At 45.6% G+C, this 27,181-nt stretch overlaps 1 protein-coding gene across 1 annotated transcript in view; it reads left to right on the top strand.

The window, feature by feature from the left end:
* LOC138497230 (band 4.1-like protein 4B) overlaps positions 1 to 27,181 on the top strand; it is a 471,210-nt gene that overhangs the window by 159,632 nt on the left and 284,397 nt on the right. The window contains exon 3 of the mRNA XM_069620556.1: positions 21,057 to 21,263. Coding sequence (XP_069476657.1) covers positions 21,057 to 21,263 — 207 coding nt within the window. The remainder of the gene's footprint in view (positions 1 to 21,056; positions 21,264 to 27,181) is intronic.

Raw genomic sequence — 27,181 nt, 5'->3', positions numbered from 1 at the left:
GCACCTACAATCAAACCCTCTCCTCTCCATTCAGATCCCGTGGTCCCGTTATCCCCTCTGCACTACTCATCTGACCCTTGGGGGAAAATTCACTTAGGTTCAAGTCACTCATCATTCACCTCCAGGGTAGGTCTTTCTTATTATTTGTTTATGCTTGTTGTGAATACCGTGTAGCCATTAGCTAACCTGGTATTTTCTTTGCAGCCACCCGGGACCTGGAGTTTCCCGTTTACCCCCACCTGTGGCTCCAATAGCCGGTCAGCGAGTACTTTGCCCCTCTCTGACTGGTGCTTGGGGACGGAGGTATACTAATCCACGTGGCCCTCAGGATTTGACAGACTGAAAAGCCTTTTACCACTGGATTATGGATACCTCCGCCGGGGATCCGGTGGCTGCGCTTGTACAAGCAATCACTGTCTTAAGGGCTGACATGACAGCCGCTAACACGGCTATTCATCAGCGGTTAGATGCCATACAAAGTGAAAGACACGCCTTACCACCAGATGAGGAGTTTGGAGATGTACCCGAACAGGCTGCACCACCTTTAGGGGCAGTGGCACCAGCCCCAGTCTACGTCCCCACCCCATTTCCTTTAGCGGCCCCCGAGAAATTCCAGGGTGACCCACGTAAATTTCGCACTTTCCTAAATCAGTGTAAGCTACATTTTTTATGCCGGCCACAGGCCTTCCCTGATTAGACTACTAAGGCAGCCTTCACTTTGTCTCATTTAAGCGGCATTTCCGCTACGTGGGCGAATCCCCTGTTGGAGAATAGTAGTCCCGTTTTGTATGATTTTGATAGGCTGGTGGCAGAAATGACTAAGGTTTTTGACACACGACAAAGCGCAAACACGGGACCTCGAATTCCTAGATTTGACCCAAGGAAAAAACACATTAATAGAATACATAACACGCTTCAACCAACTGTCTGTCGAAACTGCCTGGCCAGAAGAAAAAAAGGCAGTTGTGTTCTACAAAGGTCTCAGCAAACGTTTGAAGAACGCCCTGTCCGTCATACCTACCTTACCTACTCAATACCCTGAATTGGTTGACTTGGTCTTACAAGTTGATGCCCGGTTCAATGAAAGAAACACTGAAACAAAGAGAACGAATCCGGTATTTTCCCTAAGCTCGAACTCTACAGAACAAACTAGCGAACCCATGCAAATAGGGGGAATACGCAGTCCCATATCACCCTTAGAGAGAGAACGACGCAGACAGGCTAATGCTTGTTTTTACTGCGGAGCGTCAGGTCATTTTGTCAAGGAATGTCCCCGAAGACCCAAACAAAAGACAACGGGTTTTCTGAAGGCTCGTCCTTAGATAAGGGGGCGCGGACGAGCCTACCAGTACAATCGTACGAACCCCCTCCATTTTCGGATTCAACCCGGCCTTTGTTTCTTCCGGCACTTTTGTTTTCCTCTGACAACGTTAAACACCAGGTACACTTGGTCATCGATTCAGGGGCAACAGGTAATTACGTTGACAGTGCTTTGGCCGCGTCCCTAAATCTCCCTTTACAAAATAAAAAGCATCCAGAACCTGTACAAGCGGTTGATGGTTCTCCGTTGATTTCGGGCCCTATCAGGCAACAGACGGCACCCATAACTCTCATACTGCAGGACACACACAAGGAAACCCTTAGTTTTGACTTGATAACTACCCCTCAATACAGTATTATCCTTGGTATCCCCTGGTTACGCACACATAACCCGCTCATTAACTGGTCCTTGGGCTCCATTTCTTTCGAATCCTTGTACTGTCAGGAACATTGTTTGTTATCCCCAGAGCAGGCAACAACACCAGCACAAGCGCTCAGGGCATTAGCTCATTTGTCGTTACAAGAATCACAGATGGAGGTTGACCCTCCTAGGCATGTGATAGGTCTGGTTTCGGCCCTGATACCCTCACAATATCATGACTTCTTGGAAGTGTTCGATAAAAAATCATCTGAACACTTACTCCTGCATCGTCCCTTTGATTGTCCGATAGATCTGGAACCAGGGGTCCCTGTGCCCCACGGACGCATATACTCCCTTTCAGCATCTGAAGACCTGATTCTTAAAGAGTACATACAACATTCTTTACGTTTAGGCCACATCAGACCCTCACAGTCTCCTGCAGCTAGTCCTATTTTCTTTGTACCCAAGAAGGAAGGCGATCTTCGCCCCTGCATTGATTATCGCCGTTTGAACAACATCACGATCAAGAATAGATACCCCATACCCTTTATCACTCCACTGCTAGATCGTCTCACACATGCCACTATTTTTACCAAGCTCGATCTGCGAGGAGCGTATAATCTCATACGCATCCGAAAAGGGGATGAATGGAAAACAGCTTTTTGTACCAAATACGGCCTCTTCGAATATACCGTCATGCCCTTTGGGCTATGTAACGCACCTTCCAGAGGTTTATGAATGAAATATTCCACGACATCATAGATAACTACGTGGTGGTATATCTGGATGATATTTTGGTATTTTCTCAATCACACCAAGATCATGTCACTCATGTACGAGAAGTCCTGAGTCAGGTGCGCACACACTCCCTTTAAGCTAAACCAGAAAAATGCCTATTTCACGCCAAGGAAGTAGACTTCCTAGGTTTTCACATCACATCTGGCGGTTTGGCTATGAATTCAACCAAGATCCGCGCAGTCGCAGATTGGCCCATTCCACAAACTGTCAAGGAAGTGCAGTCATTCCTTGGCTTCGCCAACTTCTACAGGCGATTCATTGCAGGGTTTTCAGCCTTGGCTTCCCCATTAACTCAACTCACTAGCCCCTGTACCCCGTTTGTTTGGTCCTCTTCTCAACAAGATGCTTTTTCAGCTCTCAAAACGGCTTTCACCACAGCCCCTATTTTACAGCATCCCAATCCAGATCTCCCCTTTATTCTTGAAGCCGATGCCTCTTCCTATGCCCTGGGAGCTGTCTTATCTCAATCATGCCCCGCCACAGGTCTCCTACATCCGGTTGCCTTTCATTCCCGAAAATTCACACAGGCTGAAATCTATTACACAGTCACAGAGAAAGAACTTCTATCCATTAAAGATGCCTTCCAAGTCTGGCGTCACCATTTACTTGGGGCAAAACATCAGGTCACGGTTTATACTGACCATCGCAATCTTCAGGATTTGGCCACATTCAAGTGCACGAATAGCCGCCAAGTCCGCTGGCATTTATTCTTTGCAGCATATGACTTTGTCATTAAGCACCGACCGGGCATAGCCCCCGGCAAAGCGGACACTCTCTCCCCCATTCCTGGGGGCGTTTCTTTGCCTGTCTTTCCGGAGACACTTCTGGACAGCAAACACATCATCTGTCTCTGTACGCCAACTAAAGACTTACTAACCTTAGTTCGACAATGGGTCAAGTTACATCCAGAACAACTACGGGAGTGGGAGATAGAATTGTATGAAGGCCTACCATATATACAGGGCAGATTATACTTACCAACACCAGACACTCGCTCCATCGCATTAGAATGGTCTCATGATGCTCCCATAAATGGTCATCCCGGCCAGAAGCGCACACTGGCTTTGCTCCAACGTTGGTGTTGGTGGCCTTCCATGAACAGAGATACAATGGCTTATGTGTCTTCCTGTTCGGTTTGTGCCCAATCCAAAAACAGAAAAGGTCGTCCTCTAGGCCTATTACAACCATTGCCTCTCCCAGTTAAACCCTGGCATACAATTACAATGGATTTCGTCACTGACTTACCTAAAGTTAGTGGATTTGATACTATTTGGGTAGTGATTGATTCCTTCACGAAGATGGCCCGATTCATTCCCTGCACCGGTATACCTACAGCACCTGCCCTGGCTGACCTCTTCTTCCGCCATGTCTTTTGTTTTTTTGGGTTACCTGCTATTGTCATTTCTGATAGGGGCTCCCAGTTTACTTCCCGATTTTGGCAGTCCCTTACGAGAAACAACTAGGCATTGACACACGTTTCTCGTCCTCCTACCATCCCGAAACTGACGGGCAGACCGAACGTGTCAACCAAACCATGGAGCAATATCTCTGTTGTCTCTCCTTACAACATCAACAATCCTGGCACAAACTACTGCATGTAGCTGAATTTGCTTACAATAATGCACCCCACTCATCCACAGGCTATTCACCTTTCTATTCCTTGTATGGGCAGCATCCTCGCATACTTCCTATTCCAGATGTACCTCCTCTACTCTCTCCTTCTGTTTCCTCATGTGTACAGCATCTTAAAGACATCCATGGCCAGGTCACATTACATCTTCAGGAAGCACAGGCTTCTATATGTCGGGCTGCTGATAAGAAACGAACTACAGCCCCCACTTATGCAGTTGGGGATCGGGTATGGCTTTCCACCAGACACCTACCTGTACCCGGTTGTCGTAAACTGCTTCCTCGCTTTGTGGGGCCGTATCGTATTACCAAAGTCATCAACCCAGTAGCCTACAAGGTTTCCCTGCCAACCACTTGGCGAATACACCTGTGTTCCACACTTCCCTTCACAAACCATGTCCTCTCTCCACTCGTATCAATCCTACCCCCTTCCCCTGTAATGAAAGGTGCTTCTGGAGAGTACGAGGTCAATGATATTCTTGGATCCCGTCTCACGAAGGGCCGTCTTTATTATCTAGTGGACTGGTTGGGTTACGGCCCGGAGGAAAGATCTTGGGAACCTGCTGATCAAGTACATGCCCCACTCCTAGTTGCCCGGTTTTATAAGAACAATCCCCATAGCCCACGAGGACGTGTGCCTTTGAGGGGGGGGGCTCTGTCATGCTTTCAGACTCACCCAATCACGACCGGGTGATATGCAGGCGGCGGAGAGAAACATGGACCCCTCCCGCGATCACCTCTGCTCGATCGTTAGTGGGACGCTGCACTCTGAGGCATCCCTGGCGTCGATTTCCACGCCTGCAGTGGTGATTGCCTTGGAGACTGCAGGCGCGGAGGAGATCACAACTCCATACTGCGGTCCTCCGCTCGACGCGGATCGTCACGAAGAAGGGGTCATGTGACATGGCTTCCAGGAAACAGGCACCAAATGAACCACTGGATCACGTGACCAAGTGAAAGATCACGTTACCAGGAAATGGATCACGTGACCAAGTGAAAGATCACGTGACCAGGAAATCGTCCCCGATTGGCCAACGAATCAGGAAGACTGCAATAAAAGGGGCTTGGCCTTTGCACACATTGCTTCTCAGCTGATCTCTCAGTGTTTAGCGATTTCCTGCGTTTTGAACTTCATGCTTATCGAATTTCTTGGATTTTGGACTTCGTTTTTCTTCTGGATTGCCCTCAAATTTTGGCACTTGGATTTCTTCAGACCTGTATAACTGGATTATCTGAACTTTGAACTGTTTTCTTGGATTGTTTATGGATTGACCTTTGGATTTGGCGCTTGATAAACCTTCAGCTACCTTTTGTTTGAACTCTTGGAACTTTGTCAAGAACTGTGCACCTACAATCAAACCCTCTCCTCTCCATTCAGATCCCGTGGTCCCGTTATCCCCTCTGCACTACTCATCTGACCCTTGGGGGAAAATTCACTTAGGTTCAAGTCACTCATCATTCACCTCCAGGGTAGGTCTTTCTTATTATTTGTTTATGCTTGTTGTGAATACCGTGTAGCCATTAGCTAACCTGGTATTTTCTTTGCAGCCACCCGGGACCTGGAGTTTCCTGTTTACCCCCACCTGTGGCTCCAATAGCCGGTCAGCGAGTACTTTGCCCCTCTCTGACTGGTGCTTGGGGACGGAGGTATACTAATCCACGTGGCCCTCAGGATTTGACAGTTGCCCAGTCTTGAACATTGCCCACCTGTATTCCAGGCATAACTTCCCCGCTGGGCACACCTGGGAACCGCAGAGGATACCAGAGTCCCTACGGCTGGGTGGCATCCCCGTGGATACCAGGTGAGCATAACAGCCAGTGAGTTGCTGAGACCGATACAAGACCAGTAAGTGTTGAAGCCAAGGTTGCAAGCAGCAACATTGTATGGCGAGCGCAGAAACTAACATTGTTAAGACGCATGTGATAAGAGGCGCGAATTAAGTTAAACTGCTGATGAATGATTGAATTTTAAAGCGAGCTACAATACCTTTGAAAGAGTGGTCCGGCACCGTGTGGGTGCTCAATAAAAGGTCTCTGTAAGGTACCGAGCTGAGAAATTATAAAAGTAGATAAAGTTGGTCTAAGTCCAGCGGAGTGAGATCAATTGAAAAAGAACAAATAAAAGTGGTCCTGCGACAGGCCAAGTCAAATTCTGTGCACAGTCGAAAGTCTTCGATTTAGATAAAGTAAAAGAAAGTTTTGAAAAATATATGGATTTGGTCTGAGCCCCAGGGAGATCAGTTGAAAACTTTGTGTTAAAGTGACTATGCATTCATGATACAGTGTGAATGTTTGGAAATGTGTCATACTGATTATCGCGATCACAAGCAGCTCTGTCTAACGTGGACATGGCCTTGTTCTTCTGATCCTCTGTATGAAATTAAAAGGCAAGGTACAATCTTGGTTAATAATGGGAGATCGAAGATAAAATGGACGGCAAAGACGACGCGATGTTGCATTCAAAATTGGAAGAGTGCCTGCATGTTGATTGTCATGACAATGACATTTATATAACCGCTATGCAAGCCTTCGGTGAAATTAAGACCTTTGATAATCAAGTTATCTTTAAACATACTCATGCCTTCGATATGGAATTAAAACAGAAAAAGATTCAGTTAAGAAGGGACATTAGACATCTTAGGAACAAATCGTTGGTGACTAATCCAAAAGCTATAAAACATCTGAAATGTGTCTATAAGAGCTGGATTCGAGCCAGAAAGTTTCTGCTCATCCAAAGAGATGGGGAAAAAATGCTCAAACAAATTACCACTAAATCATCCGCAGGAATCTGGCAGCTTTTGAATGATGCCACAAATACAACACAGTGTCATGATGCCTACCCTCGGGCATCCGGATCGAGTCCATCAGCCCCGGGCATAGGCGCCAGGCTCATAGACTTTACTTACCTTATGCAGACCATGCTGCAAATGAGTCCAAGCCAACGTGAGGCCTGGATGGGACTATTTTATTACAGGGACTATTTTTTGCTCGGGTGTGGTTCTGGGGAACTTCTTGCCTGGGACTACTTTGCAGGTTATTTAAACCACGCCCGAACAGCAGCTCAAGCTTCGTGTTATTCTGCATCCAGCAGTGTAACGCTCACCGTGTCTGCAAGTCAGCATCCAGTCTTCTGCCACGCCCGCCTCAAATCCGGAGCTCCTAGACAAAAGGAAAAGAAAGGAGAAGAGGTTAGATCACGGACATTATTTGATTCCTTACCTGATTCCGGACCCAGCACATCTCCGAGCCTGGAAAGGACATTATTTCAGCATGCGGCTCTTTGCCAGCAGCAGCGCCGCATTATACTCACCAGTCCACAGCATCTTTCAACTCGGCACTGCCTCCATCATTTTCTTTGTCGAAACCCAGCACCTGGGGGGAAAACAAAAGGATAACAAGGTGAGCCGAGAAAACCGACACAGACAATCTCTTTGCCACCATAGGCTTACTTGCTTTACCACCGGAGGTATTATCCTTTAATTCGCCGCATCTTTCTATGCCGCACCTATAAAGGGAGAGAAAACAGCAAGTTAAACTCATGCAACTTTTACCGGACAGTGTTTGGTAATACAGACTCTTACCTGGACGCCATCAGCTGCCTCCAGGCAATATTCTTTTGGACCCAGCTGCAACCTAACGAGGGAATGGAACAAGAGTGAATATTGGACATATTGAACTCTTTGAACTTTATAGACACTGGAGTCAATATTCCTCCGGAACTCCTCCAGTGCCTTCAAACCAGTGAAGTAACTGGTATCTACGCGCCCCTGCATGCCATGCAGGATGGAGAGCTCATCATTTAAAAACATAAGGTGAGGTTACCAAGAGGGGATATCGGAGGTGATTAGTGGGGAGAACGAGAACAGTTGGGGGGCCCATCACAAAAGTCCACGGGTGGCTAAATCCCTTTCTCCACTTGCAGGAGAATACTTCTACGAGTCCAGCAGACAAGATTAGGTAGGCCAGTCCAGACTGTCATCTCTTCACTATGCATCACGTTGGTGGAGACCGCAGCTGTGCGGGTCTGATCGACACCCCTGTGGGAACCAGGTGAGCGTAACACACAGTCTTCCGTACAGACCATTGCAGTGTCTGAGTATAGGTGGGCTGAGTATTATGAGAACATATATCAGTCTCTTTTTTTCTTCCAGCTCACTGGAGTTTGATAACATAACCTTGGAACATTACATTGACATAGAAAGAGATGATCTTGTTCGATCTAATATTAAGTTAAGCTCATCCCGAGCTCCAGGACCTGATAATTTATCTAATATGGTCCTGAAGTCTAATCCTGAAATCTGGGCAGACATCCTGCTCCTGATCTACAAAATGAACCTACAACTAGGTATCATACCCTTTACTTGGAGGTAATCAATAATTATCCCCCTATTTAAAAAAGGGGATAGAACGGATCCAGCTGCGTACAGACCAATTGCCTTGCTGGAAACTCCGGGAAATATTTTTGTAGGTCTGTTGTAAAGAGTTTAATCGGTGGCTGGATGAAAAGGGTCTTCCAGACCCCTTCTAGACAGGATTTATTGTAGGAATCGGGATGAGTATTAATTTACTAGTTATTAACATCATAAAAGCAAACAAACAACATAATAAACAACCATGGTATATGCCATTTGTTGATTTTCAAATGGCATTTGATTCTGTCCCAAGAGAACTTGTATTGAAAAAGCTGTTTGAAGCATAATGTCCAGGACACTTAATACATTATATACATCAATTACATACTCACATTTCTGTACAGATTTGTCTAAACTCAGCCGTATTGCTAACTGCCCCAATAAAAACTGCGAGAGGGCTCAAACAAGGCTGTACGTTTGCCTCAGCTCTATTTAATTTTTTTATTTCCGATTTAGGAATTTGTTTCCAGAATGTTATCTCAGACTCACCTAAATTAGGCAGCACCGTGATAAAATGGTTACTCTACGCGGATGATCTGGTTTTAATATCAAAAACTCCCTGAGGATTACAGTCACTACTGGATGCTTTGGGTGCCTATGCAATTAAAAATTGTTTAACTATAAACACCACAAATACTGAAATAATACAATTTGGCCCAGCTAGGAGACCAATATTACCAGTAACACCAGTAAGTAAATGGCAGATGACTAAAGGCAAGTGGGCTATAAATGGCTATAGTAGCTGCAATAGCTGTTAAGATCCTGGCACATACAGAAACAATTGCGTCCAGTAGTTAATGAATGTACTTATCTTGGATTGAATATAAATAATCATCACAATGATCTCCCGTATGAGCAAAAATTGAGAAGGAAACTGACAACGGCTATCTCTCAATCTAAAATAATGAATGCAAGATATGGGAAATGTACAATCATACCCACCTTGACGTACTACGAACAAAAGGTTGTACCAGTGATATTATACAGTGCTGAGACTTAGATACATAAGTTTAATCAATTCTGGCACCTAATAGAAGGCAAATATTGGAGATCTGTACTGAAGCTATCCAATTCCCAGCCCATACCAGTTGTGAGGCACAAACTGGGTCTTTTGTCTCTATGTGCAATGTATAAATGGAGGATACATGATTTTTATCGAAAACGCATGATACTTAGGAAGTCAATGGATTTGCTGTCGATACTAGCAAACTATGTGGATACTTCAAACCACAATTTCATCGTACAATGGAAATTTGCTGTTCAAACTTTTCTTAAAGAAGCTGATATACCAATTCATCTTTTATTGACAAATCCTGACAAAGCCAAGACAAAGATATGGCAGACAGATTGGCTTAAGACAAGGGAGCAGTGTATGTTATATAAGGACTTTCAATTAATTCCATTTGCCATAAAGAAATATGGTGTGTTCCCGCAGTATATGATGAAGTCTCCCAGTTCATCTTATGGAACAGATTTTTTGCATTTTCGTTAAAATTTCTGGTACACTAATGAAATTAATTTTCAACGGAAGATTAGACGACTATCAAAAGATGAATGTCGATTCTGTTGTACACAGGGCGAAACGTAGATACATTTACTTACGGAATGTGTTGCCTTAATACATACTAGAATATGCTACTTTAGGAAACACTTCACTCGAGTTGAAGTTTTTTCATCAGATGACCTATGGCTAAGATTGTTCCACACAGAAAGCAAGACGGAGAGCTACTCAGTTGTACATTTTGTAAAGATTTTGAACTTGAAAACAGAAACAGATGTCATAATTGAGGAAACTGGTCAGTCAATTCAGTAGATTAATGTTTCTGTTTCTTCTTTATTTTTGTATTCTTAAGTATTGTCATGAACAACAGTATATTGAATTGAAATCAACTTTGCTAGATTGATTTGGAATATTTGAATGGAAATATATGTAAATTATGAGTATTCATTTTGTTGTAATTTTTTTACTTGTTTTGTTATATGATATATTTGATATTGGTATTGATATTTTATTTCTATCACACTCGTACACAATTGTTTTACAGCGCAACAAGGCAAGGGAGGGGAACAGGGGAGAACAAAACAGCGATTTTACTAGGCCAAGTGACATTGAGAACGCGCAAGTGCATCGGAGAGGGGGAGGGGAAAAGTGCATGGAAGGGGGAGAAGTGGAAAGTGCGAAGCAGAGGAGAAACAGATAAATAATAAATAAATAAATAAATAAATAAATAATAAAGGCAACAAACAGTGGTAGTGCAGCCAGCAATTTGCAAGTGCTAGGTTTAAGACAGCAGACAGGGTAGGTCTGATAAGTGCAGGAAGAAAAAGGGGGGGCTGCATGGGTACAGATACAGACCCCAGTGCAAGGGGTGGCCCAGAGGCAGTGCGGGAGGGTGGCAGGGTGAGCAGGTACCTGGGCCCAGAGGACAGAGTGTGGCCAGGTCCACAGTGCCAAGAGAGAACAGATCTTCAGGGGAGAGGGGGAGCAAAGACAGAAGAAAAGAGGAAGGTCTTGAGGTGCTTCCGGAACCGGAGATGGTTCCCCTCAAGTTTTAGAGTGGCGGGGAGGCTGTTCCAGAGGGAGCCCCAGCCGAAGACAGAAATCTACCCCCAGCTCGTTTCTTTAAAAACGACTGACCCTGAGGGAGTTAGAGGTAGAGAAGCGAAGAGCTCGAGAGGGGAGGTATTTACCGAGGGATAGCTAAAGGTATTTTGGACCCAGGCCCCAGAAAGCCTTGTGGACAATGCAGAGGGTTTTTAATTTAATCCTTGCATCCACTGGGAGCCAATGGAGAGATTTCAGAGCTGGAGAGATACGATCCAAGGGCTTGAGGCCAAGGACAAGTCTTGCAGTCCTGTCCTGGATTAGTTGCAGAGGGCAGAGAGTAGAGGCAGGTAGATTGAGAACGAGACTGTTACAATAGTCCAACCTAGAGAGAACCAGAGCTTGGGATACCATTTGTAAGAAAATGGGTCTGAGCCCAGTGAATGGGGGCCCAGGGTGAATCGAAAATCACCCAAGAAGTTGTACATGAGAATCCTGAGGAGAAATCCATCTTTAGATTTAGCTTTAGATAGGTGTTTTTCAAGTTCAATTGAAGTTAAATAAACACCCTTGAACTGTGGTTGATTCTAGAGGTGCATCGGAAGTAGCTGCCTTTGATTCCTTGATTCTTCCTGATTTTCAGTGCGGCTTGAAACAGGTCAGCAGTGGGTCCTTTCCTCTAGCCCATTTGGAGCAGCAACAGACACAAGGACACAGTGACACAGGGACTGTGGCAGAAAACGTAGCTTCTCTGGTCCTACTTCTTGGCTGTGGAGGGTTGTTCGTAGACCCGTATGAGCACTGGTCCCAAGGTCCTGAGCATTGGTCCAGAGGTGCTGAAGTCCAAGAAGCCAGAAAAAAAGTCCGGTAACGAAGTGAGGGGTACTCGTGGGAGGTCTTGGTGTCGTGTTGCTGTTGCTGACATTATGCTGTGGTAGTGGGGGTTTATTAGCTTTCCCGTGACTCTCAGTGAGTGCACCTTGTACTCTGTGTTAAGTGGGGCATTATGTGCCCCCCAACAAATATTGGCTCAAGGTAGGAAGAGGGTGAGGTTTTCCCAGGACAGCCAAGTTTGCTCTCTAGGCCCGGCTGTGCTTGTGGTAGTAATTCCTCCTTGCAGCGCCTCTCGGCCTCCTGTGGCTAGTATTTCGCTGCCTTATGAATCTCCACACATATTTTTACTTTTTTTTTTGTTGAGATACAGCTTAGCGAAACAAAGTAATGTGTTATAACACTTCTGGATGAAACTGCATTACCACAGTAGCTTATAACACAATTAAAGCTACAGCGACACTCTCAGCTACAGATACAGCTATTGGAGCTACTATAGCCATTTATAGCCCACTTGCCTTTAGTCATCAGACGTTTGCTTACTGGTATTGCTGGTAATATTGGTCAGGTGAATTTAATACCAGCCAGCCAGCTGCTCATCATAACAAACTATTTTTTTAGGCGGAGCGGAAGGCTTTTTTGTGATAATGAAAAAAGCACGCACGCAGGGCCTATGAAGTGAGGGTCCCCAGGTTGGGAAGCGTCTTATGTCTCCTGTCAAATCTAGAGGCAAGCTAACATCAGCTCTCGTATCTAAGATAGCAAAACAAATGGGCCTAATGGGGCCCAAAGGGGGATTACAGGATATTTTGCAGATTGCTCTGTGAACTCACTGGCCTTGCCCCCATTATTTTCTTTATCAAAGCCGCCCAGCATTTTCTCCTCCACGGAGCTACTGTGAGGGCTACTGCTGCTGATATTGATTCTGTGAACAACTTAGATCACAGCCTGCTATCAATCGACAACAATGGATCCCTCCTCCGTATGTGTGAGAACCTAAGGTGGAATTCTATGGCCTCTGCCTTGGTAAATTCTGCACCGGCAGCTGGTGCCAGCATAGCATTGAGCCCCAACACGGTGGCAGCGAACTTAAGGCATGAGGCTCCCTATATGGATGGTGATTTTGCAGATATGGCGACATCCCCGACATCCCCGACGAGGCACACCTCCACTCAAGCAGATGTTCTAACACCCCTTTCAATAAAGTTTATCCTTTCTAAAACAGAGCCTTATTTTTTGCTCTGCTCAAAGATGGCAGTGGACCAGCAATCCCTTAAGTTTACATCCGCAAAGGTGGCAGAAGCCTTTATGGTCAACAGTCAATTCAGGAACCCTTGGTCCCGGGCTCCACCAGGTAACGGGAGTACATGTTCAACCCAGCAGGATGCTGGTGGAGGTCCCATCCCCTCTTTACCCAAAAGTGCAGACCTCCGATCTGAAAATAACAATCGATCAAAATCTTGTGCTTCGAACGACTTCCTACTTGTTGAGGTAGCAACAGAGCAAGAGGCGATTGAGGCCCTACAAGTGGAGCAGTTGATGTGTGCTGGTATTCCCTGTGGGCGACCACTGCAACAGGACCATTGCCTGGCCTCTAACATTAGGAAGACCTACACGGAACCCTCCCCAGAGGAGGTGGTATCCTCGGTGGTATTGTCTGGGGTGGCACTAAGACAGACGCAGACGCCTCTTCCTCCTCGCAGAACCTTCCATCAAAAGTCTATTATAATGACCTAGGGGGATGGGACAGCGAGGCAGGTGATCCTCCAAGGCCTGCAAGTAAGTCAGGTCCCTCGTGTCAATCCAAACCTCCCCAGCAACCAGCAGAATCGAAGCACCATCATGCGAGTTAGTGAGACCAACCTGGCCATGCATGGCTCGACGTTTGTGCCGAGGTCTCAATCCTTTCCTATAGAGGGCCATTCTCTAAATCTATCTGGAATAAACCAGAAATCACAGCCTCATGGGTTGTGTTCTATTGATGCCCACAAAAGCCATGAGGCACAAGTAAACTTTCTGCCTTCCAGATCAGTGAGACTGGAGCACCTTGCACCGAGATACGATAGTCCATTTCTGTATCATTCCTCACTGTTTTCTATGTGGGGGTCTATTCCACAGTTATCTTCAATATGCAGCAGCAACATAGTAAAACTGTAACTACCTAAGTGGTACAGCACCCAGAATTGGGCATTCATTTCACCAGTGGCTGTATCACTATCTGCATGTGCAAAAAGCCTATTGTCCATGGGCTTCATCCTTTCAGTCTGCCAATTGCGACCTTCAAATCTCCACTCCTGGCTACAATGGCAACTCTGCAGCAGCAAAGGAGGATGGCCACTGGAGGGTCCTTGTTGTACCTGCCCCGGCTTCTGTGTTGAGCCGTTACCATCTTGTGGGGGAAGATCAAGGGAGAATTACCAGTGAGTGCCTACTGGCTACCATCAGCCCTTGACCTTGAGCCAACCTAATGCGGAGGAATTTAATTGACTTGATCAAGGTGTGTGCCTAGAGGGAGGCAAGCAGGGTCTCAGACTGCTCTCCTGGAACATTGCTGGAGTGCATAGGCAATTGAATGATCCGATGTGGACTGGTTTTATTGGTGGTTTTAACATAATTGCTTTGCAGGAGATGTGGGTCTTGGATCCTGTTATGTTATATGGTTACCAGTCCCTCTGTATCCCGTCACTAAGGGTATGAGAAGCAGGCCGAGGGGGGCCTGCTGATCTGGATCGACTTTTCTATGGGTTGGGAGGTGAAGAGGGTCGACACCCTGTCCCTGGATGTTCTTGTTATATCTCAAACACAACCCTGCAGGGACATTATGCCTAAATAATATTTATAACAGACCCTCAGGCATAACAGGAATGGCCTGTATTTAATCTGTTCAGAAGGCACTAGACGCCAATGAAGCTGCGGGCCAACAACATTCTTTTCTAATGATAGTGGTTGACTTTAACCTGCAACTGGAGCCGATTATGTTGCTTGAAGGGTTGTGGGTGGATCAAGAAGACATGGCGGCACCTGGCCCAATCTCATTGTACCCCTTGGCAGCTAATACTTTGACAATCTTGTATAACCTTGAGTTTAGAGCCTGCCACGGAAGGTTTGTTACAGACCAACCAGCCATACAAAATGTTTTGGAGTGAATGGCTCTTCATTAATTGATTACATATTAATCTCAACATCAGCCTGGGCACGGGCAGGTGAGTTTAGAGTTATTGCTAGGTCTGAAAGTGACCACCGCCCATTGGCTATGCATTTAAAACTGGAAAATCAAGACTCTGGAAGGAAAGCCCCAATGAAAGGATCCAATAGTGTTAATGACATTGTGCTAAAACCGTTGAAATGGGCTAAAATCCTAACCCACGAGTTGAAGCAGAATATGTATGTAGCAATTTTAGTTAACGTCAAGGTAATCTGTAATCCAGAAAGTAAGCCTATTGGGGTTTGGGACGAGTTTGAAATGTTGAAAATAAATGTGCAACGTTATGTTCCGAGGACTGGGGCGAAATGTAAGAGTAATCCAACTACTGAGGGATGGGTGGGGGCATGGTTTGATGGCTCTTGTAGAGAGGCAAAGAGAGATATAGGGAAATGCCTCAGAGATCCCTCTGGCATTGATAGACCCCCTGCTTCATTCTTTGAGAACCCAAAATCCTCCTCTATGATAGAAAGAGCAAATATCTAAAAGGTAAATGGGGAAATGGGAGGGATTGCACAATGCATGGCAGTCGGGGAAACAATGGACCTCATTACGAGTCTGGCGGTAACCTGCCGGTTTTTCCGGCTCGGTTACCGCCGGACTCGTATTACCATTCCGCCTCCGTGATTCCCAGAATTACCGGGGCATTACAACCCCGGTGACCAGGAATTCCGGAGGCGGAATTTGGTAAATCCCCATTCCTAGAGGACTCAATGGGAATGGGGGCCATGGAAACACCGGCACCATCTTGTGATGGTGCCGGTGTTTCCATCTCCGCCTGCAGGACCTCGAATCACCCGGTATGGAAACAACGGTGGCGGCGGGTTTAACGCCACCATTATTTCCATACCGGGTGACTCGTAATGAGGCCCAATGTTTTGTTTTGGAAATTGGTCTCCGATAGTGATCTTAAGAGGGACCCCAAAAGATGGATAGCATTGGTGGAGACAGATGGAGGGCCCATTTTTGTGCTCTTTGTGCAGAAGACCCTCCTTTAACCCACTCATTGGCTATTCTAGGCGGAGCTGCAGCTGTTTGGTCTGTATTGTTGTTCTCAGTTGCCCTGAAATCAATTTCATAGGCAAGCTTCTCATATTTTTGATTATGAGAATGCAAAGCCATGACGGTTCCGGCCTCCCAACAATGTGTACAAGTCACCATGATGTCAGTATCTAAAGGTTCAATGAAGTCAAAGTCAGCTGTTACATAGACTTTTAGTGGTGGAATTTTCTGAATAATCTTAAAAAAATTACAGCGAATTATCAATTTTTCCTGACCTTATCGTGATTGACTTAGTGTTCAGTGTTACATAGGATTCCATAGCCATTGTTCATTAATGATTACTTCAAGTTCTGATAGAGACTGCTTAGGACCCTGTTTTTGCCGACAGCACGGTGCGGAGCATATTTCCTCCATAGGATTCAAGCTAACATTAGGAGGTTCATTCTCTGACCCAGCAGTATCTATATTTCTATCATTTACCTGTTCTGGTTTATTATCTTTAAGAATCCAGCTGATAAATAATACCAGCTCTTTTTAGGAGATGTTTCTTTCAACAGGTTGTTTTCATCTTCTGTCTCTTAGAGGTATTGATGTTAACGTTATTCATATCTGTTGTTACTGCCCTATTTATCGGGGATTCAGTGGTATCTCGTTTTGTTTTATTTTGCTGGTTCAGTTTGCGGCATTGGTCCCAGGTCACAAACATTCCGGAATCCATTTAGTCTTCCTGCTCCTCGTCGACTCCAGTCTGAGTTCCAGCAGCAGTACTTTTGGTAGCTTGATGTGTGCTTGGATTGTCCTTTTCACTTTTCTCTTTCGCTGAAAATGTGTCTCATATCTAATGTTTCCTCTCTAGTCTTGCCACATAGCTTTAGTTAAATTTCTAGTGCCATTTGAACTGTGGAAAAAAACGTTAAAATGTCAGGATGAATCACTTGACTGTTGTCCGCCTTTATGCTTTCGCTCTCCAAAAAAAGATTAGGAGAAGCAGACAATCTCATGTTATCAAATGATGGATTAGAAGCGGACAATGATAGTCTCATACAATCGGTGTTAACCGGTACACGCTAAGCACTGTCGTCACGTATCGTGGTCACCATTGCAGCACTTTTCTCTTGGGAATAACATATTTCTAACAGGAATTGTTGTCGATATTTGAATGTTTCGAGAACTCCAGGTCCTCATTGTTGCATAGAGTCAACACTACTTCCACCATTCCACTGTCAGAATTTGTTTCCATCTGTCAAGTATGTTCACTGGTCCCCTGCAGGGTGGCATAGTCTGATCTAAAAAAGGATGTGATCTCCCCTTAGGTGCCACACCTAAGGGAGCATTGGTTTTAGATCCTTCATTTGCCTTGCCCCTTTCCTTATTAGACTCTATGCTTAATGCCTGATAATAGTCAAAAATCTTTTATATTAGAGCTAGAGGCAGTTTTTTATTTCTTAGATTGTATCTCTGGCCTTGACCTTTGTCGGTTCCCTTTTTACCCATCATTATAGTAATGGAATCAATTGGGCAAAGTGGAGTCAATTAATATTGGACCGACTGTATGCAATACAAGTTGACCAGAAGAATTTTCTATATAAGGTTCCTGCTTGCTAGCAAACTTTTACTTCCTGAACGGTTTTAGTGTGTTGGCACACTGTAGCGTAAGTGGCCTCCCTCTTCTTGCATAGAGACCCCTTACGAGAGAAATTGTTGAAAAAACAGTTTCACAGTAGTTTGTACTTACTGTGAGGAGCTCTCTCAAAGACCGCTTTTCTCAGTTGTCGAAGAAGCGTGGTGAGTATGGTCTTCGGATTACTCCCAACTTTGCACCACGCAGACACAGCGACACTGCACGCTTAGCGAGAGTGGCAGTTTTTGATGGATTTGCACCTCCCAGCAATGAATCCTGAAGACAGATTCCACAGGTAAGAAATGCGGTTACAGGAAAATTAGCCATACAGCGTGCCTCCAGACACAGAGACCCTATGCACACACTTATTATTTAATCTATATATTCGCCCACTGATGGACATATTGAGGAAGCATGAGGTAAATTTCGATTCAACGTGTCGATGACACCCAGGTGTTCATCAAAGTAGCCCATGTGGAGGAGTCGCTCTTTAGAGCCAAACAGTGTTTGAATGGATTCGGCAATTAGCTGTCCTCCTTGGCTTCACCTTAATGCAAGCAAAAATGAAGTAGTATTGTTTGGGCCCAAACATCTCCTTGACTCCAAGAGATGCCCTCATCCACCATGTTTTTTTGGCTCAATACTTAGGTTGCATTTGGCAGGAGAATTTGAACAGTAAATTTCAGGTGACGGCCAAGGTGCAGTCTATTTTCTATACACTACGGCTCCTGCGGCAGACACTTCCATTAGTTGCTTCGGATGATCGTGCAGTAGTAGTTGGAGCTTCAGTGAACTGGCAACTGGACAATTGCAACAGCCTTCTTGCAGGTATTCTGCTCAAACAACATCACCGTCTGCAGAAAGCAGAAAATGCTGCAGTCAGACTGGTATTCAGAGTGGGGAAGTCTTCCACCATCTCAGAATTCTGCCGTTCTTTACACTGGCTGTCTGTGGGTGGTAAAATTGGCTTGAAGTTCTACTGTCTAATATTTAAATGCTATCTTGCCCCATCATATTTGATGGATAAAATCAGCAGATATCAACCCACTTGCTCGCTCAGTCAGGTGACAAATTGCTATTGACAGTTCCACCCTCTTCCTGTGTCTTCAGGTGAGACCTTAGATTTGTAGGTTATGGGCCCGAATTATGGCGTAGCCTTCCTCTGGAGATCCGGCCACTAAAAGTCCTCCTTCAATTTCACAAAGCCCTAACAAGGTACATGTTTAAGTAAATTAATGTATAGGAGTCTTCAGTGTCTGGATCAGAATACCTTTGAACTGTGCTGTCCCCTTTTTCTTCCTCTGCATATTGTTTACATCTGCACCTATATACGATTAATTTCGTTCTGTGGCCATACAAATAATTCAAATCAAGGGTGATGGCCGTCAGCCATTATGGGCGAGCAACCCGTGCTCCTCACCACTTTTGTTTAATTATTATAATTGTTTTTTTTTTATAACGGTTTCATACCGAAGAGGTTTCTAAGCGGAGCCAGGATTCGATACTGTGTTTCTGTGCTTTGCTTCCAAGACGTGTGTGTTGCCCCTGAGCTATCTTCCGGGCCTTAAAAATCTACTAGTGACCACTCTGTATCATTTTGCTTTTAATTCTCAGAGACCTAAGGGTGTGGCCATTGAGCAGAACATTTGAATTGATCCCAACCCCCTGCGAGATTGTGTTTGACACCCTTGTGGTAGATGCAACTGGCTTCTGTAAGAGAGATAATAAAGATTCAAAATGGCTTGCACTTATTACAGGTGTGAGGATCTTCTCGGAAACCGTAAACACTGGACATGGGACTCCTCTTTGTGAGAGCAGGTCTTTCTGTTAGAATAACGCTTCCTTCCTATGCAGTCTGCGATGTCTTCTGAGGCAGACATGCTTTGGTGTGGCCTTCTTCAATATCATGCATAGCATTCCATTTAAATACGATTACATACAATGGGCCTCATTGGAAGTATGGAGGTAAGGCAAAAACGGCGCCGGTGTCGCTACCGGCACTGTTGCTACCGTACTGCCGTATTAGGACTTCTGCTCGCGGGTGCCCTTGCAGCCACCAGGTCTGACCAGGTGGCCCTACCAGCACCCGCGAGCAGAACATGATGGTAGCAACAGTACCGTTATAAATGGGGGCTCAAAATGGAATGGGGACGTACCAACTCAGGCACCAGCGCAAGGTGAATTTCCGGGTCCACCGAGGTCAGAATGGCCCGGTGATTCCCCTTTCACGGGTGCTGGAGCTGGATGTGAGTTTGAGGGGTAGCCTTGCCGGTCCAACCTCATAATGAGGCCCAATATGGTTTCACATCTATAACTGTGATGGAGTTACAGTAAAAGGTTTTCCATGTACACCTGTTAATTAGTTAAAGTGTTGCTGTTTGTTTACAAAACGGTTCAGTAACATAATAGTGGGAGGACCTTATCCTTCTATAGGAAAATCCTAAATCCCCCTAAGTAGTTCCCTTTCCGCTGACTTCAACCATAACATGCCAGGGAAAAGATGCACGTACCTGAATTCGTGGTTGAATGAGTGTGAACACGTACTGTTCATGATCAGTTCCAATAAAGAAATTCTGATAGAAGAGGCACGGCCAGTAAACAACTCTTTGGTGCACTATACGCAATTCTATCAATAAATCGTTATTAGCTTGACGGGGAGGAGCGACGTTGCAATGTCGTGAATACTAACGTTAAAAGAAATTCCCAGCCAGCCCGAAATGGAGATATACAATACCTTTCTTATCCTTAGATTAAATATTCTAACAACTCCTGAAGTTATCGAGGCCAGTAAGCGGATAGATGAATATTTGTATGGATAATGGAATGAGACTTGTGATGTCATCTTTTAGATGCTTGTGTAAAAATGGTTATGCTGAACAGAATGGATTGAAAACGTGCTGATAACTATGCATGCACTGTATGTGTATGCACTTTCCTGCTGCCTTCCAATGATCTATGATGGAAAGCTATGAATGCTTTACTCCTGACTGTTCTAATGACCATATTATATGTTACTGCTTTCAGTACTGTGTATATATGGGTAATGTTAAAACGTAATTGTGTAAGGTTTACTTTATGAACCGGAACACACAACAAAAAAATTCCATTAAAAGTTAAAACAACTTTATAGCTCTCTAAAAGCTTTGGTACTTTTAAAAAAAAAAGTGTGTTAAATACAGACCTCGGCCATGATACATTTTTTTTGTTCATAATGTAAGATTATAGGACCATTTAATAAGACTAATTTGGCATGCATAGTCAAAAACACGGATGTACGTATTTACAGTGCAAACACCTAACCTAACAATTCTGTCACCCTTCTTCTTTTCATACAGGGAGAAGAAAAGAAGGTTCCGGAGAAGAGCCTTCACTCCCCTGTCTCGCCGTCGAGCCTTCACCCCCCGCTCTCGCCATTGAGCCTTCACCCTCCTCTTTCACCCTCGAGTATGCACTCTCCGCTTTCACCATCTGCAGTCCCTGATCACTTGAAATGCAATATTCTTAAAGCTCAAATAGACGCTGTGTTCAGAGTGGGAGCGCAGGTATGTTGTCATCAAGAACAGAACTAGTGACGTGAGATATGTACTGCATATGGACATAGTAAAGCAGATCTAGCACATAATTCATGAGTTCAACATATACCAATAACCCAGCAGTTTAGAAATCCATTGATGTGTATGCAGGGCTTTAAGTGGGCCGGGGCTAGTAAGGGCCAAGCCCAGCATTCTCGTAAAATGTCTTTGAGACAGGGCGCTGCTGGGCTCCCTATAGTTCTCAGTAACCCCAGCTGATGAGGCCGCTAGAGGCCTAGGCCTTTTTTCTAAATCCTGAAGCTCTCGGTCTCTGCAAGATAGCTCAGCAGGTTAAGTACTTGCAGCTGAAATCTCTGTTTGAGCTGCAGGTCACAGGTTCGAATCCCCTCAAGGCCAACTCAGTCTTTCATCCTTCTGAGGTCGATAAATGAGTACCAACTTCGGTTGGGTGATGATTGTATGTAAATATGTTCTATGTACAACCCTTTACATATACAATAATATATAAATAACAAATAATTATCATAATCGATATGGTATGCAACGGTGGTATGTACAATTGGTGAAGCACAAAACAAACCTTTGACTTTTTGCAGCACAAATTGTCTCTGGTAGTACACAGGGTCATAGCATTCTAAAAGTTTACAATTTACATAATAATAACAATATGTCTGCGGTTAGCAATCACAATTCACGCATGCGGCGCGTTCATCCCACTCTTCCAGTGCACAGACATCCACAGAGGAGATGCGTGCCCATCCCAACCTGCTCCACCCACAGCCATCTCACAATCAAAACATCAACAGACCTCTGGCAATTCACTGGACCCCCATGAGCTAAATATAACTGGACCGCCCTCACAATGCACCTCATTGCAGACTCACATCATATCCTCGCACACCAGTAGGGCTCTTGCAATTCACATTATTCCTGATATACAATGTTCCCTGGTATCTGGGCACTGAAACGTCCACAGAGAGCTCTTACTGTGCACCTATCTCGGCTTGCAATTCACCTCTTGGCATTTCAGTAGTGAAACACGCACACAGACATCACAATGCTTCACTATCCTGATATGCAGTGGAAACGAATATCCTACTGATGATAAACAGGCAGACATTTCAGAAATGAACCTCCACATGGACCTACAGCATTCAGTAATCTCTCAGTGGGGCGATATTCACATGGCGCTCCCAATGCACCTCTGTCCTTATCTGCACCATGCACTGGTGCCTTGGCATTGAACTGTCCACAGATCTTCGACCTGTAGTATTATCCCAGTGCATAGACATGCCAGAGCTCTTCTGCCCTGAGCCTTGCATGACTCCTCTTGATGCTCAATATACTGGCATGCTAAGCCTGCTTGCATCTCAGTACTGGCATTGCTAAAGAGCTCCCACAATGCACCTCTTGCCTCATTCCAGTACCCAGACATCCAGAGGGCCCTCCCAACAGACTGCTAGCTGGATTTCTGATGTGCCCTGCTTCTCCATTGCTGAGAGAAAGATTCATGCAGTTCTCACAATTGGTCTCGATTGTGACCCACCGTACTGTGTTTCATCCCGGTACTGAGACACCTACAGATCTCCCATAATGCCTCAGTAGCTTGTTTGCAGCTGTGTCCTGCTATCCAATAGCGAGTTATATGCAAAGCTCTTCTAATGAACCTCTTTACTGATGTGCTGTAAGCGCTTATAGCCGAGTCCTGAAACATCCTCAGAGGTCTCTAAATGGGCCCTCAGAGAATCCGGCACAGTATGTCGGCAGTCGGAGAGAAGGGTGGGTTGGATGGTCCTGAATGAAGGGCGGGTTGGAATGTAACATATGGATATTTTGGGAGGGGTTGCCAGGTGGGAGCTGGATATACTGCAGTTACACCAGGGAGGAGATTGAAAGCTTGTCCCAGGTTCTTCTAGCATCAGAGGGGGATGCCCTTGGAGTGAGGGATGTTGGAGCACTGAGGCGGGCCTACTCACCCCAACAGTTATGTTATGCTAAGTTATATGATCTTATAAAGCGCACATACGCCCGAAGGCATCTTGGTGCTAGAGAGAGCAGGTGAGGCAGACCCAATTTAAAAGAGAAGAGTCTTCAAGGCACGCCGGAAGGCCAAGTGATTGGGGGTCACACGGAGGGACCATGGCAGTTGGTTCCATGCTTTTGCGGCTGCCAGAGAAAAAGCACGACCGCCAGTCCGAGTCCGTCTAACACGGGTGACCGAAAGAAATAAGGCAGCCTGTGAGCAGGAACATAGTGAACAAATTTCTCCTGAAAGATACTCCGCTCCCACCTTATAAGAGGCTCAATGCACCAGGCGCATAGATTTAAACAAAATCTGTTGTTCTATTGGAAGCCAGTGCAGTTGTTTCAGGAGTGGTGATATGGAGTGCGGGCCGGAGGGCCTAGTACTGCTTGAGCTGCTGCATTCTGGAGCATTTGAATGCGATTTAGCAAATAGCCTGGTTGGCCATAGTATAGCGAGTTACAATAATCAGCCATACTAAGAACCATTGCTCCTACCACGGGAATATGAAGATGACCAGGAATGAAAGGGAGAACCTTCAGCAGAGTTCGCAATTTAAAATGACCGACTTTGCAGACTGCACCAACCTGCTCAGTCATAGTCAAAGAAGATGAAAACTTTACCCCCAGATTTCTCGCTCTAAGGGAAGGAGAAGGAAACGGGCAGAGAGTAGCAGGCCAGAAGTCCGGGGTCCAGTAATTGAGAGGACTAGTTGTCCCGACCACGAGGACCTCTGTTTTACTGCCATTAAGTTTAAGGGAGTTGTTTGCCATCCAGGCACCCAAGTCCTCAAGACAGCTCCTGAGCCGGTCCGCCATTTCAGGACGAGAGAGATCCAGACATACCAGGATCTGCGCATCATCAGCATAGTGATAGAAGCGGAAGCCATGTGACATAATAAGAAGGAGTAGAGGACGGATGTAGATGTTAAAGAGTATAGGTGATAGCGCAGATCCTTGCAGGACTCCACAGAACAATGCGATAGACTCAGAACAGAAAGGGGGCTAAGAAGACAGGCTGGGACCGTTCAGTCAGAAAGTCAGCGAACCAGTTCAATACCTAGCCTCCCAGGCCCACATTCAACAACAGGGAGATAAGAGTAGAATGATCCACTGTGCCGAACGCTGCCGACAGGTTGAGCAAGAGCAAAGCTCCCACACCGCCCTGATCGACTAGGCGGGTTAGATCGTCAAATACGGAGTTGAGAACTGATTCGGTGTCTGTCCCAGGGTGGAAGCCGGACAGAAATATGTAAAAAAAAACAGAGGATTCCATAAAAGATGACGGGAGGGGTGAGACCAGCGCCTCAAGAACTTTCATCAGGGACGGAAGAAGGGAGATGGTTTGAAAATTGGCCAGGACAGCTGGATCCAACGAGGGCTTCTTCAATAGGGGGAGCACATGAGCATGCTTCAAGGACCTTGGAATCAGCCCTTCTTGAAAAACCAAGTTAACTGCCGTTGTAATATCAGCAATCAAGTCTGTCGAGACAACTTTAAGCATATCGGGATGGCATCCGCAGGCGAGGCTGATTTAAGGCCATGAATAGCTTTCAAAGTATCCTGCTCAGAGAAAACAGGAAAAGAAAGCCATGACATATTAGGAATGGGCAGGTCAGGGGAGGGCTGCTTAATTGCAATCCCAGCAGAATTGACTTTAATATCCTCGCATATAGCTACAATTTTCGAAGGAAAAAAGGAGGAGAGAGATTCACACAGAGCTTGTGAGGACTCAATGGAGGAGCCTGTCTTAGTCGGGGTGGAGAGAGACTGCACTAACTCGAAGAGTGCTTTAGGCTTATTAACAGCATCCTCAAACTTTCCACCAAAGAAGGTTTTTTTTTGCTGCTAGAATTGCCCTTTCATAACTTGTCAGAGCCAGACGAAAAGTGGCTCTGTTAGCAGTCGTGTAGCTGGCCCGCCACTTTCTTTCAGCCTGACGACAGCCTAGCTTTAAAGTTCTAAGCTCATCCGAGAACCAGGGTTCAGATGCATGGGCTCTTTCCTTACAGAGCCTGGCCGGCGCTAGCTAATCAGCCATGGCTAAAAAGGATGTACCCAGTGTTTCCAGGGTACAAGGATTATGAAGAGCACAGTGAGAATGAAGAGAAACGGACAGTGCGGAAGGTTCTGCCTTGCGCCAATTCCTCTTCAGAGTGGCCAACTTGGGAGGTCATCTAGCAGGGCCAGGAAGAGAAATAGTGAACGAAACCAGGAAATGATCAGACCAAAGAACAGGGGAAGAGGAGATAATAGCAATAAGTGACTTAGGAGCACAAATAAAATCCAGTGTGGTCCCCAGCTGTTGAGTGGGTTCAAGGATTAGTTGTGGGAGATTAAGGTCCATTATTAAAGAGAGAAAATGTTCGACCTGACTAACAGAGGTAGAGTTAGCAGGAAGATTAAAATCGCCTACCACCCAAAGGTTTGGATGAATGACTTGAAGAGCAGATACAAGGTCGGGGAAAATCGGCATAAAAGGTAGCATCAGCCCCAGGGGGCGATAAACCTGCAAAACAGTTGGTGTAGTCACTGCATATATGGATATAGTGGCAAGAAGACACTCCATCTTCAACGAGTGCGCTGGTACTAAGTGTGAGACTTTGAGGAGGATTTATACATCATTCCTACGCCGCCTCCAGGATTCCTAGGCCGCCTCCAAAAGAGCAGTCAACATGAACGAGACTATGTATGGGATGGTACCATATTCCCAGATGATTAAAAGGTCATCGGACGCAATTAACCTGCCTGTCCTTTGGTAATGTGGCACAGATATTTTGGGTCCCTATGAAGTGTTGGGCTTCCCCATTGACCCAAAGCCACACGGGTGTGATGAACCTATGTTCAATGTCCAACCTAGCAAAAAATGTCCAAAACCCCCTCCCTTAAAAAGGGGGTCAAATGTCAGTCTTGATCTCTTGGGGCAGGTTATTGTTAGCCAAAACTTTCTCTAATGCTGGAATGACTTCCTTTGGTGCTGTTGAGCCAGAAAAAGCCATGTTCTGGATATCGTGGCCATTGATCGAGTACAGCAGCATAGTGTTGGTCAGTGTCTATGGTGTTAAATTCATGTAGTTCACTGACTCCCAGTGGCTCCAAGGATTAAGTTAAAGACCTTCTGCATCGTCCACAAGGCCATCTGGGGCCGGGGTTTATACTATCTCCAACACTCTCTTCCTAAGTGCCCTCTGCTTGTCTGCTACCTATTATTTGCGGATGAGTCGCTTCATCAAGCAGAGACTGGGTGGTAGACATCTTTCCTCTGCAGGCGCCACCCTCTGGAATGGCCTCCCTGCCACTCTCTGCCTTGAGACAGACATCCTTAAGTTCCGGAAGCTCCACAAGACCTTCCGTCTCTCTTCTTCCTTCTCTTGGCCTCGCCCCTGCTAACCTTTCCCCTCCTCCCTTTCTCTCTGCCTTCCCTCTGCTATCCTTCCCTTCCTCCTGCTCAGATATGTGACTGGCTGCCTGGTGCTACTCTGCGTCATATAGGACACCTGTCTTGCCCATGCCCATGCCTAGTCCCTAACACTTGCCTTCAGGACTTCCTGCATTGCCATCTGGCCTTCCTTGCACTTCTGCGGCTTTATCCCTTTGGAGGCCATTCCTTCCTTGCACTTAACCAAGGGCACTGTTCCACTGGGTGCACTTCTCCCGCTTCCTCTCCCCTGCACTTCTTGTCTGCGCACTTGCACAATCTGAATGATACTAGGCCAAGTAAGATTGTTTGTCTTGTTCTCCCATGTTTTCCCCTGTCTGCCTGGTTGCGCCTTGAAACACTTGTGTATAGGTGCATTATAAATAACCTGTCCAATCAATCAATCAAAATGCCACCTTTGTGTCCACCACTTTATCTGACGTACCACAAGAGGCATAAACCAATATATCATCACTTATGTTTAGAA

The sequence above is a fragment of the Ambystoma mexicanum genome, chromosome 5q (assembly GCF_040938575.1).
Source record: "Ambystoma mexicanum isolate Mex_15411 chromosome 5q, UKY_AmexF1_1, whole genome shotgun sequence".
Lineage (NCBI taxonomy): Eukaryota > Metazoa > Chordata > Amphibia > Caudata > Ambystomatidae > Ambystoma > Ambystoma mexicanum.
Note: the sequence above shows the minus strand (reverse complement) of the source record. Positions and strands in the feature narration are given on the sequence as shown.